The sequence below is a fragment of the Meleagris gallopavo genome, chromosome 29 (assembly GCF_000146605.3).
Source record: "Meleagris gallopavo isolate NT-WF06-2002-E0010 breed Aviagen turkey brand Nicholas breeding stock chromosome 29, Turkey_5.1, whole genome shotgun sequence".
Classification (NCBI taxonomy): Eukaryota; Metazoa; Chordata; class Aves; order Galliformes; family Phasianidae; genus Meleagris; species Meleagris gallopavo.
The window spans coordinates 1,258,633-1,276,161 of NC_015039.2; the positions used below are offsets into that span (position 1 = coordinate 1,258,633).

General features: G+C 41.7%; 1 protein-coding gene across 3 annotated transcripts; it reads left to right on the forward strand.

Annotated features, from left to right (window-relative positions):
- The first annotated feature begins 6 nt into the window (after positions 1-6).
- Positions 7-17,529, forward strand: LOC104914568 (serine/threonine-protein kinase tousled-like 2). Of its 3 annotated transcripts, XM_031557049.1 has the most exons (7): positions 7-730; positions 1,303-1,391; positions 3,124-3,189; positions 10,213-10,284; positions 12,502-12,571; positions 13,685-13,728; positions 14,773-17,529. In XM_031557049.1, the coding sequence occupies exons 1-7, from the start codon at positions 628-630 to the stop codon at positions 14,974-14,976; spliced, it is 648 nt and encodes a 215-aa protein (XP_031412909.1). In that variant the 5' UTR covers positions 7-627; the 3' UTR covers positions 14,977-17,529. The 3 variants fall into 3 exon arrangements, 2 of the variants coding, with proteins under 2 accessions (XP_031412909.1, XP_010722793.1); XR_004162085.1 differs by having other exon boundaries at positions 7-1,391; positions 12,489-12,571; XM_010724491.3 differs by lacking the exon at positions 3,124-3,189.

The window sequence follows — 17,529 nt, forward strand, 5'->3', positions numbered from 1 at the left end:
AGAGGGGCTCCGGGCTGGGGGCGGTTTGGTGCGGGCCCTTCCCAGCCGGGCTGCCCCTTCCCCAGCCCGGCATCCCCGCTGTTCACTCCCCATAAATGAGAACGGAGCTCTTGAACACCTTTAGGGCTCGCCTGTCATTTTCCTCCGTGCACAGATTTCCTGTTTTGAAAACTAGGCTGATAGCTTTGTTGGAGCAAATAGTAGAAATGGGGTTCTGTGCTGGCTGCGTTTGGTTGTTGAGGCTCGTTGCCGGTTGGGGAGAGCGCTTGTGAATGATTGATTCACTGAGCCCTCTGTAACTTAGAGCTGCAGCATTTGGAGGAAACAGCAGGGACAAAATGGACAGTTAATAAAAGGAACAACTGTATGCTGCCTGATCTAGAGGGCACTTGCTGCCCTTCAGGAACTTTCCTCCTCACATACGCTTCTTTATACGGCAAATCTTTATCTTCTGTCTCTTTTTTTTCCCCTACCTTCGTCTGGGAAATGAAACTGGAACAGACATTTCTGGAAATGATGGACTTGATTGGTGCATTTGGGAAGATGCGATTCGCAGTCAAAATGAAAATTGAAATTCGTCCCTTTTTTTTTTTTTCTTCGTAGTTCAGTATCTGCATTTTACGTTTTATGATTCTTCAGCTCTTTACACAACCACGCTTGTTTGGTCTGTTGTTTCTGAATCCCTCAAGTGATGGCATCCATGGCATCAGATTGCCGAGAGGTACCCCAGGTACATCCAGTGTAGAGATGCAGCTGGGGGTATCCAGTACTTCGTAACAGAGAGATGTAAACATGCATTATTTTCCTCTGACAATCCCTTTCCGTGCTTGGAAGAAGCAGAGCTGTTGTCAGTGAAATCTGGAGTTTTGGGAGACCTTCTGTTTTAGGGGTTGGCCAAAAATAAATTCTGGGATGAGGATTCTTTGCTTTTTTCTCCTAGTCATGCAGGATGGATGAGAAGCTGTGAAGCCTTTAGTCATAACGCTCTGGTCCTGCGTTTTCCTTTTAATAAAGCATCCAGTGGGAGAATGTGACATAATTGGTTTCTTGGATTAAGAGATCTTGAAATGGCTGGTGCTACAGAGAGAAGATGAACCTCTCCATCAGGGTTGTGGTTTACGTACAGTAATATGGTGACAAAATCATGTTGTTATTGCATGGTAATCTCATATTTCTCTTGCAAGAAAATGCTCTCTACGTGGTTATGCTTCAAAACAGGCACTTTTGAGTCTTGTCAGTGGCACAGAATCTTAAATCTCTCCTTTCCTTGCATTGCATAATCTGAACGTTATTCTCCCACAGCAGCAGAAATGATGGAAGAATTGCATAGCCTGGACCCACGAAGGCAGGAACTACTGGAGGCCAGGTTTACTGGAGTTGGTGTTGCTAAGGTGAGTACAGATACCTTCAGTGAAAGGCATGACATTCTGCACTGCGTTCTTTTCTTCCTCCCCCCTTGCTAATTTTGCTTTGCTAGCAGGATGTGTTTGTATCCATAGTTCTGTTTTGACTGCTGATTTGTCTGAAGTATGTTGAAGAGGAATGAAAATGGGATCTCTATGAGCAGATGCACTCTATACGGAAGATTTGGGGTTCCAAATAAGTTCTCAGGAGTTGCTCCATCTTAAGGCAGCTTGCACTCCACTAAAAAAGGACAGCTTTGTCTTTGGGAATCTTACCCGTCTCTTCCTTTCTCCCAAGTATGCATTTGGGAATTGGATTTGGCCCCTTGTTAGATACAGTTTCAAGTTGATTGTGTTTAATACAACATGTAACCAGGCTGAATATTTTCAGGAATTTGTCCATGCAGTTCTTTGTGGGTAAAAGGTGTTGAAATTGCCTACTTACTTGGTTGCATGAAACACACCCAAAAGTACTTGAAGGTAAACTTTCCCCTATCAGTGATCCACAACCTGCTGGTAAATCCCATCTTTGTCCTCACGTACAACTTCAAAACTACCCAGTAGCTGATTTTCTTAGGTGAGACACCTAACAACAACACTGTGTGACTGCTGGATGTGCTAGCATTAAGTTATTAGCTCTCCAGATGTTGTTGGTAGTGCTAAATTGATTTCCTCTCTGAGCAATGAAATGGTGGCAGAACTCATTTTAAACTAGGTCAGTGATAAGGAGTTTATTTTTCATGAAGGTGCTGAGTTTTGAGCAATGGAAAGGTGGAAGGTAAAACACCATCTTTGCAATGGAATTTTTGGAAGCCTCTTAGCATTGTTTTGGAAAGAAACTTTGTAGATCTGCATTAGAAAAACTGATAGTAAATCAGAGCTTTAAATTGGTTTAGTTTGAGTACATACTTTTTCTTTATGTACTTCAGCCAGATCTCAGACAAGTCTTGGAAGAGAGCATGAAGAAGGAAAAGACCCAGTTTTGAAGCAGTGTAGTGAGGGTGATTAACACTGAAGTCATTAACGAGAAACTTTCAGTTACTGAAGTAGGAATGTGGGCTTTTTTGATCTTTTTCCCACTGTTAAGACTTCTGATCTCAGGGCTCTTACAAGTTTATGCTCTGTAATGTAGTTATGATCTTGAAAGATATTTTATACAACATTACAACTTTTAATGTGCTTTCTCATCTGTTCTTGCATCTTCCTTCCAGTGTAGGTAGAGTATAAATAAAGTCAAACAACTTTCTTAAGACTTAAAATCATAGAAGACTGCCTTTGTTTAAAAGAGTGCCAACATACTCAGTGCTCTTGAAAAAGCTAGGAACTGCTCCTTTTAAAGGAATCACCTTTAAAGGATATAGGAAAGCAAGTCTAAATTGTTTTCTGTGTGTCTAGTCTGGAAACAGTATGCACCCTTACTTTGTTCAGGTGAATATTAACAAATCATTTTGTTACTAAAACAAATCCAAGTGATAAGTCCTCATTTCTTGGAGAGCACGCTTTAAGCAAAGCTCTTCCCTGAGTTTTGTTTTGCCCTGTTATTGTGCAGTATTACCTCGTGTTGGTCAGTAAACTGTTAAAGTGCATTACACAATATATATTGATATACTTGCTAATTTGCAATAGATCAGCCAACCGTTGATATGAACTAGCATGACTCTACTATGTTGCAGCAAGTCTTGGTTGCAATATTAATCTCAGATACTACATTCCCTCCCAGGTTGGCGCTTCAAATTCCCTCCCTACCCCCCCAAGTCTCCGTCCGTCATGCTCCGCACTGGCATTGGTAGGTCACTGTCTTCAAGGGAATGTGTTGGGAAAGCTGTGATACAATTTGTGTGATTCAACTGAGATTTTTAGCTCTCTCCAATTAAATGTTGAAGGAAAGCTACCTAGAGTAAATTAGTGCCATCTAGTGGGACTGGGACTGGCACATCCTCCTGGGATAGAGGTATTCTGTTGCTCTTTATTGCATAAAAGGAAGAAATGTCCTCTTAGATGCTCTCCTATTGGGTAAATGCAGCAGGCAGTTACAGCTCTGAGCTTCCTGCCTTCCATTGGCTTGTTGTGCTGCTCAGTGTGCTCGGTTACGTTTCTTCAATGTTGAAAAGTACAGGGTATGTTTTGAGCCTGCATAAAACTGACGTGCTAGTTGGCATCTTTCATGTAACTGCAGCTTTTAAGCCTATTTTTCCTTCTTGTTTGCAAGCAAAGAAATGTCTGCATGCAACTCTAAGTAAACTGATCAAAAATAAGTTTTTGGTCTAGAAACTAGGAAAAAAAATGCTTCTAGCCATCAGGGTCACAGGATTCTGTGAGTGCCTTCCAGTAACAGTAGTAGAGCACAGAAATCCTAAACTCTTTTGGAAGCAGCTGTGGGCTGTCACCTCCCGTGGTGGCTGAAGGCACAACCCAATGGCTGAGGTCGTTTGCAATCCTAAATGCCACAAAATTCTGTTGCAAGACTGTGATGAATTTTCTTAGTAGTTGGAGAATATACTTCTCTAGAAGCTTGGAGTTAACACATGGAATTTATGAGCAAGGGATGTTTCTAGGCAACTGTGATAGTCCTTGTGGTGCATCCAGGTCACCAGATATCTAAAGCATCGCCAGCTTTCTGAAGCTATCTATTCCTGCCATATGGTGAAGTGCCATTCTCCCCCAGATTCCCAGAGCAAGTCCTTGAATTAACATGTGACTGTCTGACATCTACAAGTATTCTTGTTTATCTGGCTCTAGTTTGTGTTTACGTATATAGGGGAAATTTAAGCATGTTCACTTGAGATATTATTCTGGCTAGTCATCTTGGGCATCTTCCTTGGGTCGTGAGGTACAGAAGGTAAAAAAAGAGTTTGTTTCTGGAGATGGCATCTTTTAGTTTTGTCTGTTAAGGTACCACATGGGTTAGCTCACAAGGATGGGTGTCATTTTCAGAGACTTGTGCCGGGTGGGGGTTGGAATAGGTAGTTGTGATGGGTGAAGTCGTGTGCTTGTGCATAGTTTGCTTCAGGCTTAGCCAGGCTGGATCATGTCTGCATTGTGGGTGTTTGCTACAAGTTGATAGTTAAATGGTCTTTAAACTAAACTGTGTGCACCACTTCGCTGTAACAACCACAGAAAGGCTGAAGTATTTCTAGAGGGTGACTGGGTCTGTTTTTGTGTGAGACAACTGAAGAAGCATTGGTCTTGGTGGCAGCTACTGCTCCCTTTCCTCTCTCTTTGAGGTATCACAAAGAGGAAAATGAAAATAACCTGAAGAGTGTCACTGACATTGCAGAACATCTGCCTCCAAAAAGAGAACAGCTCATAAAAAAGAACAGCTCTTTTTTTTTTTTGTGGCTTTTTTTTTTATTCTTTCCCTGATGCTGCAGAATAGAAACTCTCAGTCAATTCAATAACTACCAGTTGTGTAGTCTGCTTAGCAATGTTTTTAGCAACAAAAGTTACCAAGCTGAGAATTAACACGTGAGCATAATTGTTTTCTTTGGAGGGAAGCAGAGCTGCACACTGGTAGTCCCTGACAGGTGTCACATGCCACCAGAGGAACTAATTAATAAGAGTTTTGAACCTTTGATATAAATTTATCAGTTACTGCAGAAAGTGCCAGGAATTTGTGCCAGATAGCTGAAAACTGTTTGGATGTTTCTTTGGGCAGTATTCTTTATTTCAAAAGTGTTGTCTAGCTGCTAGAGTTCAGAAGCAGTTATCAGATCTCAGTTCTGTTCCTTCCCCATGAATTGAGGTTCAGGTTGAGTTGTGTGACGTTTCTGTCCAACTTGCTGTCAGTAAAATAATCTTTTTTTCTAAGAGAACTCTTGAGGCATAATGGAGCTCAAGCAAATCCTGTTACAAATTTGTTTACCTATCGTATACAAGGGAGGGTAACTGTGCACGGCCGATGGTAGCTTCACGTCTCATGGCAAAAAGAAAAACCTGTGGCATGTAGGCGATATGGGGACTTCATTATAGGCCATAAAGTTGGTTAACATTGAGCTTTTCTAGGAGCAGCCTTTAATTCTCAACTTCAGAGGTTCTCGAAATAAGATGAAAATGTTTCTTAAACCTGGCTTGTGGAGTAGCCCATGGATTAGAGTGGCTGGAAAAGCATTTCTCTTCGGTGTAAGCCTGTGTGGAGTCAGCAGTAACTTCTAGTGGGACAAAGGACTGGCTTTTTCCCTTTGACATCTCTTGATTTGCTGCAGAATTCAGAATGATTTGGGCTGCATTGGCCTGAGGTAGTGAAGCAGATCTCCGCCACTGAGTTAGCAAGAGAGTTTTGCAACGCGCGTAGCTCCACGTGTGAGACTCCAGCTAGGCAGCTTGGATTCCTAGAGCTCTCTTCCAGTATGAGGAGTTGCAGATCACAAAATGGAGGCTGCCCAACAGAAGAGGCACAGACGAGCCTGGAGCATCGTGTCTGGGAGCTTGGAGAGGCTGGGGAGATGCACGAGTCATGCGAGGCAGTATATAGGCTTGAACAGCAGGTAGGTAAGGGAGGCCTGAGTCAGACTAACTTTGTTACAGGAACTGCAACGGGATCTATTATCAGGCTGAGCTGTTTCTATTGAAACTTCAGCCACTGTGCCTCGTTTGTGGCATTCTCAGGGCTCTTGCAAAGGGAGAAATGACTAACTGAGTAGCTTGTGTGAGTGGACAGGTTTTTAATTTTCGCCTTTGAGTGGGAGTCTTGAAAGGGCCTGCTGCTCCTGCATCCAGTTCTCAACATGGAGGTTTTATTGTGCATAGGTAGGCCACTTAGAGCAGTTGAAAGGTGAATCACAAGGGAAAAGAGCATGCCAGCTTATCTCAGAAAAATTCCTCACTGAGGAGGAAGTGCGTGCTGTTCTTATGCTTGTCATTTGGGTACACAGCATAGGAACTATTAGCTTCTTTCTTTTACCCACGTATTTCAAATGTTTGCTGAGCCCCATCGCCATTTCCCTTGATGGGGTATAGTGGGTGAGTGGGCTGAAAGTGAGGGCAGAGCAGTGCATTGTTATCCCAGTGCAGACTGCAAGAAAAGCCTGATGCCACTGCAGATGATTCAAGAAACGAAATTCATAAGCTCTTCCAGTGTGAACTTGTGCAAGTTTGCTCTCTGCTACTGCTTTCCAAGCTTTATTCTGGTGTCAGTATTCTTTGCCATTGCTTACTTACTTTTTCCCAAAATTCAGGTTCATTCCTTTAATTCTTTTTGTGTCATGACCACTTAAAATGGTACGCTAAATTAAGTACTGAACATTTATCCAATGTCAGATGCTGAGTTAAATATAAACAGCCAGGAATGATAAAACATAAATTTGAAGATTTTTTTAGCGTGCACACGCGCTCCCTCGCTATTAACTGAAGGGCAGACACTCAGATGTATAGTTTCTCATATCCATTGCCTAAACCTGTTGCTTTAAGTAGTTGATAACATGAAGTTGTGTGTGAAAGTAGGTATCTAGCTGGAGGGTCATGAAAACTGTCTCCTTCCTCTTGCCTAACTATGAGAGAAGAGCAGTAGCAGTGAGGGTTAGGCTGTGTTCCTTAAACATCCCAGGTACTGCATCTTCATTGCTGCAACACATCCTAATGAGCACTCTGTGTTTTTGTAGTCTGAATACCTCAGAATGAGTGGGTTTTTTTGCTAAGTTTGACGTGAACAAGATGCTTTAGCTTCTTGCCTGTAATACAGGCCTAATGCTTTGCTGTAAAAGAAATAGAAGCTGTAGGCCTACTTGAAGGCAGTCAAGGGAAGCAAAAACTCATTTGGTGGAATTAGGTCAAAAATTGTCTAGAAAGGATTTTGCATTTGTTCACAAAATCAGTAAACATGACAGTGAACTTGCAGATACTTACAAACAGCTCTCAAACTTTGCTTTCCTGATTCTGTAACAAAGTAGTCAGTTCCTTTTCACCATTTCAATTTCTTTGTTGAATTCAATTTTATGATGCTGTCAGTGTAGTTTCTAGGGGATGTTCTACAGTAATGGGAGAATCTGTAATCAGAATGGAATTGCTCTTTTGTTGATGGCAAAAAAGTGTTTCATTCCAACTCCTCTGGAACAGTAGATTGCACATGTGAAATAGTACAGATAGCTGTCCTCTGGAGGGGGAAATCCATTAGAGATTTTGTATTAGGCATTTTTGGAGGCTGCTTGCGTTCCAGATCTTATTATTCCATTGCGAGGGTGGGTGGTGATAGGACGAGGGGGAATGGTCTTAAACTGACACAGGGGAGGTTTAGGTTGGATATTAGGAGGAAGTTTTTCACTCAGAAGGTGGTGAGGCACTGGAACAGGCTGCCCAAGGAGGCTGTGGATGCCCCATCCCTGCAGGCATTCGAGGCCAGGCTGGATGTGGCTCTGGGCAGCCTGGGCTGCTGGTTGGTGACCTGCACACAGCAGGGGGTTGGAACCAGATGATTGTTGTGGTCCTTTTCAGCCCAGGCCATTCTGTGATTCTATGATTACATGAGTTTAAACCTGGATTTCTGAAAAATCTTAGGATTGTTTCTCACTACGGATGGCTTCATCAGCTTACTATTACAGGTTGGAGTGCAGTGCAGCCCGGCCCCATGGAGAACATCCGTTCAACCGCAGTGTTCCTGAAAAGCTCAAATGTGGCATTTCGGGAGCAGCTGTTCTTGTCATTTGCTATCCATGTGCAAAATGGAGGCAAGGAAATTGAAGCAAATGTGGGAACAACTTTCACTTTCATCTTCATGATGTCAGAACCCCAACCTGTCCGTCTGAGACCAGCGAGTGCTAATTGGCTGAGATGCTTCTGTGTCTAATCAAGCTTTCACACTCACACAGAAGGTTGACATTTCAGCCATGCTGCTCAGGTTTGATTTCATGAGAGAAAGTGAAGCAATGTAGAGGGACAGCATTTGTGTAGTTTGTAAACAATCTTTTTACATGGGTGAGAAGGTTAACTTTCTGTCAGGTTTGCCATAAGATGTTATCCTTGTTATCACTGAGAGCACATAGAGGTGCTTAAGGTTAGTGCTGGCACTTCTGTTAATTCCTGTTGACCAAGAAGTAAATGGCCAGGACAGCCAAGAGTTCTAACAGTAAGATCTATGCCCCATCACAGTGGGAAGGATCGGGGCAGTGTGGAAAGCTTGGTTGTTAGTGTAGGACACAATGAAACGTTAAGCTTTGTATCACTGAGGACACAAGGTGAAATGTCTTTGTGCTAATTGCAGTGTCTTGAGCTAATTGAACAATGAGTTGAAGGGGGTGGGTTCCTGTGCAGCCTGATGTACAGGACTTCTTTTAGCAGGAGGTAAGGCTAGATGATCTCCAGGGGTCCCCATCCAACCACCTTAAAGATTATCATCTGCCACGTTCCTAAGTAATTTGATTCTGAACAAGATTCCTGAACATGTAGCTTCTTGAGTTGTTCAAGTGTAGGTTGTTTGGGTTTGTTTTTTTCATTTCTATTTTTTATTTTTTCCTTGAAGCAACTAAGCATGTCCTTTAAGGAGAAACAAATTCTCTAGTTAACATTCACAGCGTCACACAGAAGGTAAACAGAACTGTTGCTTTGTGTGGATGCCTGCTTGGAATAGGGATTAGTAATAGCTAGGTTGTGTCACAAGCTTCACTGTATGGAGGTTGTCTTTCTTATAAGTGGGGAAGGGAGAACTGCTACCCTCCAAAGTAATCTATTGTGGGATCCTTCTGTGGTGCTCAGGCTTCTGCACTAACCCTCCCCTAAGTCTTCTGTTCAACATGTAATGAGAAGCAGCTTTGCCTTGAGGAAGGGTTGGTTGGTGGGAAGCGCTTACTGCAAAAATAAGAATGCCAAAATAGAATGAATCTTCGGGAAAAGATGCTCACAAGTTATTAATGGAGAGGTGGCTTTATCGTGTCGTTCTTCCTGTTAATGCGTTCCATCGGTAATTGTGGATTTTGTTTTTATATCGTTGTCAAATTTGTCTACATTTCTTGAGTTCGGGCTGTGGGAGGACACTTTTGTGTCAGAGCAATAGGCTAAAACAGTGACTTTGCATGATTCACTTCTCTTTCTTTCTTAAAAACAATTTTGATAGCGATTTTTTAGAAAATAATTTTGCAAAATGCTTGGATACCTAAAGCTGTAGGTGTGTATCCAGCAGAGCCTGCAGAGATGCAGTCAGACTCTTGTAGGTATCTGGATACTGTTTTGATAAAGCTATTCCAGCCTCTTGGGTTTGTGCATCAGCTTGCTGGGAGCGACTGCTCTTATGGCAGCTCAGCTGTGGGCCCATAAAGTAGCCTGGTGAGAGGGACTGTCGTGTGGGTGACAGTTTTACTGCTGTTAACACAACTTGTTCGCTTTCTTAGTGGAAAAAAATATACATAAAAAAAAATAAAGAAAAAATGGTGGTGCTGCCAGCATCTGATATCAGTAATGTATGTCTTGCCTCTAAAGTTGTAGCCAAGGCCAAGCAGATGCTTGCCTAAAGACCTGTGCTTTGAACTAATGCTGCTCAACATCAGAAGTTTTGTTTCTCAAGCCAGTTAGCTGTCTTAGACCTTTGTGAGTACTGCCTTGACGGCTTTGTGACTGTGGTTAAATAGGAATTAAACCGATGCAGAAATAGACATAATTGCAAAAGCCTAATCAGAATACTGAGAAAAAGCTGCCTGGCTTCAGTCTTGTTCCCTATGACTTGTGGAGTTTTTAGTGCACTACCATGTGTATAGATATTTGACCCATGTTGCTGCTGTATCCACGTGGCTTAGTGCAGCATAGTTTGCCCAGAGATGCAATGTGTGATAGAGTGTATCTGCCTTGTAGGGAAATTTTCTAACTATATTTGCTTGTTTTCCACTAGGGTCCATTAAATAGCGAGTCTTCCAACCAGAGCTTATGCAGCGTGGGTTCTCTCAGTGATAAAGAACTGGAGGTAAGCAGGCACAAACCCAAACAGTCATCCAGTTTAAGTTAAACACGATTGAATTCAAAGTGTAGAATGAATTTTATGGGAGTGAGCACAGCCTTTGGACCACGCTGTGAAACAACCCTTCTTAAAGCTTCCCACTGCAACAGGCACATTTTACCCAACCCCAAAAAAACACAATATTCATAAAACTCAGCTTATGAAATTGTTTTCAGCTGCATTGTGATTTGTTTGTGGGTTTTGGATAAAGTTTTGGTCAAACAAAAAGCCAGAGGGCATTAATGGAAAAGTTTGCCTTACCTATCAAAAATGTGGATTTGCAGAAGTCTGTACAAAGCTGAGTGTTCTCATGAGCCGCCCTGTAGAATTGTGGGGAGGTGAAAATTGATCCTTTGTCCCCATTTAAACTCACTGCTTTAGTGTCAGCTATTTCTAAACACTTGCTAAAGCAGCAGTAAAATGAATTGCAGAGTTAATTTTTTTTTTTTGTTTCAAAATCACATGTTCATATAACAGTGTCTCAAATTAAAGGCCATTTTCTTACGGCTTTAAAGAGCTTTCCACCCAATTACCAGGTAAGTTGTGGGCCATATTTCCTTCTATTATGTGACATTACTGATATGAGGTGTCTGGTGAAGCTAAGTCATTCAAGAACAAAGTATCTGTGCAAGTACAGCTAAGAGTGAAAGATTGAGCATTAAGTCTTATTTTACTTGATTTTTGATCAGCCTGTGTGGAGTGATTTAAATTGACCAAGCTTACATAATCAAATCTTCCATTCCTGGCTTTTCAGTCTATAAAAGATAACGTTGTGTGTAATTTTGGTTATATAAATGTACTTGAGTGGAAAAACAACTGAAACTGACTCTCATTAATATGCCTAGAATTCCACGGAGGCTGTAATGTGGGGCTTGTGCTGTTACAGTCACTCCAACATGAGCTGCTCTTCGCTCAGCACTGAGGAGGCTTTTTCATTCACTTGTACACATGCTGGAGCTGGTGCAGCAACTCTTTTGATTGTTACAGAGTTTTTTTAGCCTCTCATTTTTAAAAAATGCTTTGCAGTCACAGTGGCCACCTCAGTCTTAACAAGCTTTCCATCATCTTACCAAGATAACATGACAGCGATGGCCTGGTTGGTGATGTGGGACCAAAGGTGTCCAGCATCCACTGGGGACGCAGCCAGGCTTGGGTTTGGGTTCTGGTTGTGTCAGCTTTATCCTTTTCATCCTATTAAAGGAGGTAGATTGATTTCTGTGCTTACTGTGAGCAAGTCTTTTGGCAGAGGTCTTAAACAGGGTACTTTGGACTTTGGTTTCCAAAGAGCACGAAGCTTAGGTTTACCACAAACTTTCTGCCCATGCCTTTCCCTCCCCCCAGTGTTGTTTTGCACACTGTGGTTTTCCTCCTGCCCCTGGGCTGCAGTTTTGCAGTGATTGAAGCGATTGCAAAGCCTATAGCTTGGAAGTCATTTGGGACTCTTTAGGATAGATAAGAGATTCTTTTTCTAATCACACGGTGATGGAAATGACAAGATATCTTTCTTTCCAACAGCCTCAGTGAGCTGTTTCCAGTGCTGTGTTTCCTCACGATTTCAGCAGGGTTGGCCACATATGTGACCCTGGTGACACAGAATGCACCATGCCAGGGTCCCTTTTGCTCTCACCTTAATGAGAACAGATGCAAAACAAACCGAATCCAGATGAAGTGCTGCATCTGTGGCAGCTTTCTCCTGGCTGCCATCTCAGGGAACTCTGCCTTTGTTTGTGCAAGGTTGCAGATGTGCACCAATGGATGGCACAGTTCTGCCAGCCGTGTGCAAACAGCTTCAGGAAGATGAACTGTCCTCTTCTCAGCCACCCTACGTCCCTTGTGCCAGTTCTGCAGTCATCCTGAAATGGTTTACACAGATTGTTTTATTTTTACTTTTTTATGTGAACTTGTTCTGCTAACTGTGAGGCTGGCATATTGCAATTAAAAAGGGGGGACAGGGGGAAGAAATTAACCTAATTTCTAACCGTGTTCTGTCCATTTTGCAGTGCTTGTATCCAAAGGTAGCAGCTCTTTGAGTGCTATTGTTTCTTTAAGTACCAGCAGTAGAAGCAAATGCACCAGAGAAATGAAATTGCCACTGGGGATGTGGAGCAGATTATTGTGTTTTGGCATTTTCTTTAAACTTTGGAATAACTGCAGAAATGTTAATTTTGAAGTATTGTTTAACAGACTCCTGAGAAAAAACAGAATGACCAGCGGAATAGAAAAAGGAAAGCAGAAGCATATGAGACCAGTCAAGGTAATCCATTTTCCTGACCCAGCTGTAGGATTTCTGAATGGTTGGTGATTTGTGTATGTTTTGCACAGTCAGTGTCTTAGGAAACTAATGGCTCTTCTCAAGGGTGTGTCAGGCAGCTTGTTGTGAACTACTCCGTGATGGTGTAGTTCTCTTCTGGGAACCTTGTTGTCCTTATTGGCAGGAAAACACTCATCTTCAGTTTATTTGCCCAAATGATTAGATTTTTTGGGACAGACTGCCCAAAGGCTTAATATGGCATCTCTGCAGTGTCGTTCTGGTCCCATGTCACTATGTATACTGCAGCCAGGCTTCAGAATACAGGATGTACTCTCTCTTGCCTATTTGAGACGTATGCCTGCTTTGTTAAAGGAGGTTCTCACCATAACAAATAGGGAACAAACTGTACTTGAGTATAAGGCAGACAGTGCTGACTCAAAGTACTGAGAAGAACCAGAGTGTTTCGGTCCAAGTTTGCATTTCCTATGGGGCGAAGGGGCAGATTTATTTCTTTTATTCTTCAAAAGAAAGTACTGAGGATTGCGTTGACAGAATGGCTTTGATAATACTGCAGTAAGAGAGAAGGGCTAATTTTTAATGAGGTGCTATTAAGCCACTGCTAGTTTTTTCTCTAACTTTTACAGGGATGCTTGTGAGAAATCTAATGTGCAGTAATTTATGTGAAGGTGATGGAGTAAAGTAGAGGTAAAAGTACCCTTTGCTCTGCCCTCATCTTGAAGGAAAGTTTGGAGAACTGTGGAATGTCCAACGAGGTTTCGTGTTTTTTAAGTCCTTCAGCAAGTACAAATGATGTTTGATTAGATTTGACGTGTTTGGAATTGAGAGTTAATTGAATTGTCAACTCTAAACCCTCCCAACAACTGCACAGAGCTGTAACCCTGGGGCAGTGTTTTGTTCTTTAGAAGCTTCTGTCATGGTCAGTGTTGCACCTAAAGAAGTACAGGGAAAGAGTGATGAAATATAGGAGTAGTTTTCAGAAAACTACTTAATAATTTCTGTTCTTAATATATATATGTGTGTGTGTGTGTGTGTGTGTGTGTGTGTGTGTATATATATATAAACTCTTTGATTTTCATTCTTCATTTTTCTTTGTAGGAAAAGGCACTCCTAGAGGACATAAAATTAGTGACTATTTTGAGGTAAGTACCTTTACACGGATTGAGAAATCTGATTGAATTCATGTTGTGCACAATCTGCAGATGGAGGTCTGTAATCTGACTGCTGTTATTGATCTATCGTATTAAATAATAATAGTTTGGAGTCATTGATTGATGATGTTAAGCTGATACATCCAACTGTGGTTGGGTGGAGGATGTGAGATTTTTTGGAAGCTGGTTTTTAAATTAATTTCTCTTTGAACAACCGATAAAGCAGTTTTGGTTTTTATTTTAAAGAGTGGTTATGTAAATGTAGGCCTGGCACCTGGATCTTGGATGAGGATATTTGAGCTCTTAGTATGCAAACCTACTTTAATACAAGATCTTGTGCAAAGGAATCTACCTGCCTCCTCCCACACCCCCACAGCCCCCAGCCCCAGAAGTTTGTTCTTTATTTTACTCATTAGCTTGGAATCAGAAATCAACTGCTTATTAGTGCTCATTTCTTTCCTGGTTTAAGTTTTTTATAAGTGAGGTGTATTGGTGGTTGGTGGCCCTGGCTATGGCAGAGGGGTTGGAACTTGATGATCCTTGAGGTGCCTTCCAACCCAAGCCATTCCGTGATTCCATGATGGTGCAGTGCAGAACAATTCCTGTACCAAGTAGACCAGTTGCCCAGCTGCTTACATATCTCATCTTCGACAGCAACTGGCACAAATGCTTCCATGGTGCACAGTTAGACACACCTCCTCACAGAGAATTGAATTCCTAATTCTGCACAGTAAATAATTAGTGTACAGCCACGCATTAGTGATGAGCTGGCTTATATCTTTTGTCTTAAAACGAGAAATGTACCCAGTGCAAATGTAAATGTTTGTCTGAAGTACGTACTTTTGCTGTTATTTTTGACAACAACACATGAAATTTTAAAGTTTTCCTTCCAGCTTATCTTCAGTTTGTTTAAATGAGTCCCCGGAGCCTGTGTGGCTTCATCTTTAATATCATGTTGCTTCTTTCTCTGTTAAATTTACTGAAGTGCAGTATCTGTGTGGAATTACTGATGATCAAATCTGTTGCTTTGGTCAGTTTGCTGGGGGAAGCGGCCCAGGAACCAGTCCTGGTAGAAGTGTGCCACCAGTTGCCAGATCATCACCGCAGCATTCCTTATCCAACCCCTTACCAGTAAGTGTTCTCCTGGGGATGGTGTGGGTGGCACATTGCTTCTGTTGGTGGCCGTGCTTCAGGCAGGTGATAAAATGTTCTGAACAGGAAGGAAAGGTCTCTTGGTAAGTGGTTTCACTTGGTCTTTAATCGCTTCTCTTTGTGGTTTTTTGTTTGTTGGTTTTGTATTGTGTTGTTGTGCTTTGTTTTTTATAGCTGAAACTGGGTTTGGGCACCAAAGCTGAATGCTTAGGATCCTGCAGCAGTTGTTAGTCCAGCAAATGATGTCACTATCTGAACTTAAAGCATGCACACAGTCTGTATTTTTATGTGCTGTGTGGATACAGATGGCTTGCTGTCCTTAATAAAAGAAGGAACTGGTTTAATTGCTGTTACCTTGCACTCTAGTGTGGCTCATGAACTTCTGCATGAAGTTGGGAGTATCATGTATGCTTGTGTAGCACCAGTACAGTGATATTTCTGATCTTGATTTCACCCTTTGGGTCTAAGGAAAGATGTGCATACCATCGTAATATTGGGAAAATCTTTTCCTTCTGTCTGTGCATGTGGTTTGTGAGGAGCATTAGCAAAAGCTTGCAAAGAGATGTGTATACAAGCACATCTGTTGGTATTTTTTGTTTAAATAATTCAATTTTGCTGTCTGAGCATTTCTGCACAATCTGAATATGAAGGAGTAACCAGTATTTTAAGCTGTTTTTGCACAATCTGAAGAAATTTCTTTCAACTAGCAAAGCAGCATTCAGAGGCCGTGGTATTTGATCTCTAGTTTTGAACATTGCCATCACCCCTCTTTAAAATGTTTCAGTATTTGTTGAGTGTCACTGAAGCACAGAGCACTGTGGGAGAGGTTAGTACCCCGAAAACCAAATGCAAAGACTTCACTGATTACATTATTCTGCAGAGACCTTTGCACATTTCATGAATGTGTACTGAACTAAATCCCAGCTCTGAATTCAATATATGTTACTAGATACTGAAACTCTGCAGTGCTGCTTTTAGGGTGAGCTTCAGCTGTGCTTCTAGATGTCTTCAATGTCTATAAGTACAAAATGTATCTATAATTGATCATCCTTGTCTTATTAATTCACTAATACTCCTCCTTAAAAAGAAGTTAATGAAAGAAAGAATACCTCCAAAAGTAGGGAGAGCTCTTCGTTCCAACAGCTGAAATACCCTACAAGTGTTTATAATGGGACTACATGAGTCTTCCTTTGCTTTTCTTCTTCTCTGCTTGTATATATTGAGTAGGTAAAAGTTTGAACAAAACATTTCTCACGTGGTGAAGGCTGATAGTACAGTTAGTTTGAGCTAGGTCAGTTTGTCTCTCTGCTTGAGCAGGTGCTCTTTGTGTTTCTTATCTTCTCTTCTTTACTCTTGCAGCTAAACTTGCAATGTTTGCATATTCATAACAAACTATTACGTGCATTTGTAAGATCTATCATCTTCTTACAAACTGAATACCAACGGTTTGAGCTAAGCCCTAAAAATGGGGGGATGAATGGAAACTGGAGGAGATGGAATATCTTATCCATTGCAGATGTCAGTGTGGTCTAGGAAGAGAGCGGAGTGTTAAAATGTCTTTCACAGCGAGATGAACCTGCTCCAAACCTGGGAGTTAATGTATGCTGTTCTGGAAATTTTCTGCAGTGAGGACTTGCAGAGGAATTGTAGCAGCATCAGGTTGTTGCTTCTTGTCTTCAAATCTCTTGACTGCTTTAAATTGCCTTGCTTCTCCTTTGATCAGAAGAACGACGTGCAGGTCTTCAGCCTCTTGCAAGGTCGCTCTCATATACAGACGTTCCACTGGGGGAAGAAAGCTCTTGACATCTGTAACGTTAGGCAGAAAACATGCTGCAGGTTGCAATTTAGGTTTTAAGAGAAACCAGAGCCTGATCTGACTTCTTGCTTTCTCTGTGCTGTATGCCTGGCCCAGAGTTATGGCTTGGGGTGACTTAGATGAGTGTTATCAGGCTGCCAAATCTCAGTGGTCATGGGCTGGCTTTTGAAGTCTGAGTGCTGTAATCAACATAGCTCGGATAACTCTTGTCTTATTGAACCCCATTTCTGGATCACCTTTGGAAAATGTGTCCACTGTATGAGAAGGAAGCTGGCCCTTACAGATGCTCTGCATCTTTGTAAAGAATTTTAGGGATATGTTAGTGTTTGCTTATCTCACAAGTGGTTTATCCCTGCCTTAATGACAGAAATGAGGCTACTTGATATCTGGATCTTGGACGTGGTTAGGTTGCTGCATTTAGCAGTTATGACTTAGTTTACTTTACTGGGGTAACCAATTTATTATGACAACTGACTGTTAAAATGAGTCCTTAATAAACAAAGTATTGTAACTTCAAGCAGAGTTGCAATGTACTGTGACTTCTGCATCTCTGACCTATTTTGCCCCGCTGGCTCCGAAATAGAGATATTTTCAAAGGAAAGGTGTGTCAACTGGCAAGGAATTCTGTCCTGTGTGTCCATTTGTTATTTTGTTAAACTGTTAACTTCATCTCCTTTTTGATGTTTGACATTGGAACGAACATTCTGGGAATCCAGTTGGAATGATGAGAACCTCACCGTGCTGCCTGTCCATTCCAGAGCAGCTGCTTCACTGACAACAGTTTTGGCAGAGTCAGAGAATCAGTTTTTAAAAAATTTAAATTA

Bases quoted from the DNA above. Each gene is read 5' to 3' on its own strand.
- LOC104914568 (XM_031557049.1), top strand. From the start codon at position 628: ATGATTCTTCAGCTCTTTACACAACCACGCTTGTTTGGTCTGTTGTTT. The intron at 10,285-12,501 runs GTAAGCAGGCAC...ATTGTTTAACAG, and splicing joins TCAGTGATAAAGAACTGGAG to ACTCCTGAGAAAAAACAGAA. The intron at 13,729-14,772 runs GTAAGTACCTTT...TGCTTTGGTCAG, and splicing joins AAATTAGTGACTATTTTGAG to TTTGCTGGGGGAAGCGGCCC.